The sequence below is a fragment of the Fonticula alba genome, assembly GCF_000388065.1.
Source record: "Fonticula alba strain ATCC 38817 unplaced genomic scaffold supercont2.4, whole genome shotgun sequence".
Classification (NCBI taxonomy): Eukaryota; order Rotosphaerida; family Fonticulaceae; genus Fonticula; species Fonticula alba.
Genome location: NW_009242974.1, coordinates 713,067 through 718,008, shown reverse-complemented (window position 1 = coordinate 718,008; position 4,942 = coordinate 713,067). Strand labels below are relative to the sequence as shown.

General features: G+C 65.5%; 2 protein-coding genes and 1 non-coding gene across 3 annotated transcripts; 2 read left to right on the top strand and 1 right to left on the bottom strand.

The window, feature by feature from the left end:
* On the top strand, positions 1-1,566 carry H696_02695 (hypothetical protein; the record flags this gene model as incomplete). The annotated part of the gene is made up of 6 exons (XM_009496606.1): positions 1-174; positions 293-369; positions 462-599; positions 701-809; positions 983-1,053; positions 1,153-1,566. Coding segments are annotated over 6 exons (719 nt in total), but the record flags the coding sequence as incomplete, so codon positions are not given.
* Positions 1,567-1,788: 222 nt separating this feature from the next.
* H696_02694 lies at positions 1,789-1,862 on the top strand. Its single transcript has one exon. It is a non-coding gene; the product is annotated as a tRNA-Val (tRNA).
* Positions 1,863-2,593: 731 nt separating this feature from the next.
* Positions 2,594-4,747, bottom strand: H696_02693 (chromosome transmission fidelity protein 1). Its single transcript, XM_009496605.1, has 3 exons — positions 4,583-4,747; positions 3,767-4,072; positions 2,594-3,111 (listed from the first exon to the last, which is right to left on the bottom strand). Exons 1-3 carry the CDS (start codon positions 4,646-4,648, stop codon positions 2,983-2,985), a joined length of 501 nt encoding a protein of 166 aa, XP_009494880.1. The 5' UTR covers positions 4,649-4,747; the 3' UTR covers positions 2,594-2,982.
* Between the last annotated feature and the right edge of the window lie 195 nt (positions 4,748-4,942).

Here is a 4,942-nt window from a genome sequence, read left to right as displayed (position 1 = left end):
CGATGTCCGCCCCCTCCCCGCGCAGCGCCGGCCTGGCCCTCCTGGTGGGCCTGCTTGCCCTGCTGGGCATGCTCACCCTGGCCCCGCGGCCGACCAGTGCCCTGCACTTCTACCTGGAGCAGTCGACTCCCCGGTGCTTCCTGGAGGATCTCCCCGGGCAAACCCTGGTCCTCGGTACGCGCATGCTGCCCCCCCCCCCTCTCGCCCTGTCCGCATGCTCCTCCGCCGCCGCCGCCGCCGCCGCCGCCGCCGGAAAGCCACCACTCACCGACCGTCGGCCCTACCCCGCCAGGCGATGCCGAGCTCCGCGTCTACGAGGGGACCCGGCTCCTGGAGAACCACGACTTTAATGCCGCCCTCGAGGTCAAGGTTCGTGCTGCCTTCTTGGCCCCTCCCATGCATGCGCGCTCCGCCTTACACTCGCACTCACCCGCCCGACTTGCACGCACGCACGCACGCAGGAGAAGTTCTCCGGGCACACGATCTACTCCTCGAACCTGGGCTCCCGCGGCACCTTCGCCTTCACCACTGTCGAGCCTGGCGAGCATCTGATTTGCTTCCGCTCGTCCTATGCCAGCTGGCGCTCGAATGCCCGCAGCGTGCGTCCTCGCCCACCCTCCACCCCCGACCGGCCGCCCCCCCCCGCTGACCCCCATCCCACCCGGCCTCTCTCTCCCTCTCTCCTTCCGCGCGTCTGTAGCGTCTCGACTTCACCATGACCATCGGCGAAGCCACTCTCGAGGATGCCGATCCGAACAGCCAGCTGGTCAACTCCGGCGATGATGCTGCCATCGTCGACCGTGTCAACAGTACGTGCTCGAGCGCCCTGCCCCTCGAAAGAGAGGACACAACCGAGAAAAAAAACACCTTCCCCTGTTCGCGCCCACCCCCGCGGATTTCTGACCGCCCTGCCGTGCCTACACACACACACACACACACACACACGGTGTGCTCTTGTTCCATGCACAATCCCCATCCCCAGACCTCCGTGCCAGCCTTCGCCGCATGAACGTTCGCATCGCCGACATTCGCCGTGCCCAGTCCTACCAGCGTGTACGTTCCTTGCCCAGTGACCCACCTCCGCACGGTGCACCTGGCCCCCTCCCCGCCCCCCTTCCTCCCTCACACACACACACACACACACACACACAGGTTCAGGAGGCCAGCTTCCGCGATGCCTCCGAGCGCGTCAACTCCCGCGTCGCCTGGTTCCTCATCGTCCAGATCGTGGTCTTCGTCGGTGTGGCCCTCTGGCAAATGGCCCACCTCCGGAGCTTCTTCACCACCCGCCGTGTTGTCTGAGGAGAGAGGGTGTCCACAAAAAGTAGGCCGGAATGGAGCCGGATGATCTCTCGCCCATGGTGGCACACCTGCGCATGCCACCATCCCGGGCCTGGTCCCACCGCTCGCTCCACGCATACATGCATACATTCACACACATCCCCATACACTCTCACTCTCTCACTCTCACACACACACACACACACATGCACGCCGTCCCATCCAAATGGCCAACAACACGAACAACAAACCAATGCCCCTAAATACACAAAATATGCTTGCACATTCACGCCCGGCCTTTCGGTGATGAGGTTCCCTCCCTGGGGATTGTCTTTTTTTTTGCCCCCCGCCACCTTCCCTGGCACTGTGTTCTCCAGGACAGAGAGGGGAACCAAACACGCGCCCGCACCGCGCACAAAGCACACATAAGGCTCCGCTGGCGTTTGTGCTGAGGGCAACCACACGCAGCTACTTCACGCCGCCGTGGCCTCGACGCCTTATAAGCCGGTCCGAATGATGTAGATGGTTATCATATCTGTCTAACACACAGAATGTCCCAGGTTCGAGTCCTGGTTCGGACAGTTATTTCTTTTTGGAACCGGGCCATCACCTGCAAAGTCGAATTTCCGTAACTCAGTTTAACTGAGCCCGAGACACATGCCGGCCCTCGGGGACGGGGGCGGCCGCCGATGGAGAGAGAGACATGCCCTGGGCGAGAGAACATCCACCGGCTGAGGTTGTTATCCTGGCCGCCGTGCTGTCACCGGGCCACTGTAATTGGTCCCTCCAGGATGGTCGTCTTCTGCCCCCCCCGCCCCCCTCCCTACGCTACGCTACTCTCGCTGGGTAATGACCGGAGCTGGGAGGCAGCACGGCGCGGAAGATGCCTCCGCGGACACCGATCCCCCCGCTCCACGGGCACTGCCCACAACTGGGCACGCGCGTCACCGCCGGCGAAACGAGGGGCCGCGAAGAAGGGCAGAGGGCGGACTCCAGGGTGAGGCGGAGAGGGGACCACACACACACACACACACACACACACACACACAGACCCCTCGCTCGGGAACACTCCACACAGGGGCAGCGGGAAAGACCGACGAGGCGCGCGCGCCCGCTCGGGCGACAGACGCAGCAACGCCATCCCCCCCGCCCCATGCCTCGTCATCCGGAAACGAGGAAACGGAGAAGATGGGCACAGTGCCGGCGGCAGGCGCGCGCCTCCTCCTCGCCGTGCGGCACGGCACACACACACACACACACACACCCGCTCTCCGCACCACACGCCGCGTCAAGCGGGCTCTCTCTGTGGACATTTGGAACTTGCCAGTTGTATTGATGAAGGGGAGACAAGGGCTGGGTTTTTGCCGCCAGTCGCCGAGAAGGAGGACAGGGGGGAGGAGGGCGGAGAGAGATAGAGAGAGAGGGGGAGAGAGAGGCGCAGGCGCGTGTGTATGTGCGCGCGCGGAGCGCCCCTCTCTCTGTCGCCTCGGACCCCCCGCCCGCGCGGACAACACGGCGGCTCTCTCGCGCCCCCGCCAACAAGAGGAGAGGAGCATCCTCCCTCCTCTTCCTGGTCTGCAGCAAACACACACGGAGAGGAGGGGAAGAAACACCGCCCCGCATCCCCCCGGACATGGCTGCTAGCAAACAAAAGGGTCGACGTCTGTGAGGAAAAGAGGTGCGGGTACATTCTGCGTGCGCTTAGGCGACGAGGATGCAGACACCACCGGCCTCCTTGATCTTCTTCTCAGCAAGCTCAGAGAAGAACTTGGCGCGGACGACGATGGGCTTCTTGGGCAGGTGACCCTTGCCGAGGACCTTGAAGTAGCCCTGTGTATCGAGAGGGGAGGGGAGGGGCGCGCGCGCGGGGAGAGAGACGCGGATGTCAGCACAATGATAGCCACATGGAGCGGAGAGATGCAGCGAAAGAGGGAGGAGGAGAGCGCGGAGCGCCGCATGAGGAGAGAGAGGCCAAAACACGGGGGGACCGCTTCTCCTCGCGTCGAAAGGCCGCCGCGCGCATGGCGACCTCCCCTCCTCCCGGACGCCTCAACTACCACACAACACACAGGCACACGGCGCAGCGCGCAAGCCAGCCAGCGAGAGCACGAAAGGGAGCCCCCCCTCGAAAAGAGCAGCACGGAAGGAGGGAACAGGAGGCCGCCGGACGGGGACCCTGTCTCCCCCCCCCCTGGTCACAGTGCATGCTCTCTTCGTGCGAGGGGGGCACACATATTCCGGCAGCGGCCGGGGCTCGGGGCCGGGCGCGCGCGCGCGTGTTGGCGCAGCAGCGAGGAGAGAGAGAGAGAGAGAGAGGGAGGGTCACGCGACGGGCCCGGACACGACGCGCGGCGAGGACGGCGGGGCGGTGCGTGGTCGGATGCGTGGCACATCCGACAGACATCGAGAGGGCGCGCGCGCGCGCAAAAGGCAAAAGCAATGACAGAAGCGAAGGAGGGGCCAGGGGGAGAGGGGTGGAACGCACGTTGGCAACGCAGTCAATGACGAGGGCATCCTTCTCAGTCTGGGCAGCGGCGGCCTCAGCGGGGACCAGAGACCACAGCTTGTCGACGTTGATGACGGGGGTGTAGTACTGCTGGTGGGTGCGGTTGAAGTAGCGCATACCAATCTTACCGAAGTAACCGGGATGGAACTTGTCGAAGTTGGTGCGGTGGTGGAGCATACCACCAGCGTTACCACGACCACCGGGGTTCTTGCGGTGCTTGCCGACACGACCCTTACCGTGAGAGACGTGACCGCGGAGCTTGCGAGTGTGCTTGAAGCGAGTGGTCTGGGGGCGGAGAGAGCGAGAGCGAGAGCGGGAGCGAGAGCGAGAGGGGGACGGGACGACAGTTAGGACGGGCATGGGGAGCGCGCGACGAGGGGGAGAAAGATGGAGAGGGATGGGACGCCTCGAGCGGAGGAGTCCCCGCGGCTGCTCTGGCCAGGGGGCGGGCGGGCGCGCGCGCTCAAGCGCGCATCCGGTCGAGCGATGAGCCACCCCTCCACGAAGAGAGGGGCGAGTCACGCGCGACGACGCGCGCGCACGCGCGCGCACACACACACACACACGGGCATGGCCCAGGCCACGAAGCAAGAAGGGCAGAGTACAGGGCCCGAAGCACGGGACACGGGCAACGGGCCGTGCATCACCCGGAGCAAAGGAGAGGGGCAGGAAGAAGGGGGGACGAGGACACGTCGGCAGGAGAGAGAGAGAGAGGGGGGGGGAGGGCGAGGCGAGGCGAGAGCGGGGAGGAGGAGGCGAGAAAAGGGGAGGAGGGAGAGGAGCAGGAGGGCGAACCATTGTTAATCCTCGTGTCCTTCCAAAGAGAGTTTCCAAAAGAGAACGAGGTTGAGAGAGAACCATCCCGGATGATGCCCCGGCCTGGGCCCCAGAAAAATGACCATCCTCCGCGCGCGTGGCCGACCGCGGGCGGCCACACCCACACCCGCGCCCACGCCCACATGCACCGCGGATGGCGGCCATCCCCTGCGCCCATCAGAACGTGGCGTGTACATGTAGCCCGTGTGTGGGCGGCGGCCTCGTGCCGCGCGCCGGCCCCGGACGCGCCGAGGCGGTGCTACCGATTCCAGCCAGGGCGGGACGGGGGCGACCTGTTGGCGTGGCCCCCGCCCGAAGGCGGGCCGTCCCCCCCCCCCC

Coding starts and splice junctions, on each gene's coding strand:
- H696_02693 (XM_009496605.1), bottom strand. CDS start 4,648: ATGGTTCTCTCTCAACCTCGTTCTCTTTTGGAAACTCTCTTTGGAAGG. Junction 4,073..4,582: donor GGACACGAGGATTAACAATG/GTTCGCCCTCCT, acceptor CTCCGCCCCCAG/ACCACTCGCTTCAAGCACAC. Junction 3,112..3,766: donor TCATTGACTGCGTTGCCAAC/GTGCGTTCCACC, acceptor CTCGATACACAG/GGCTACTTCAAGGTCCTCGG.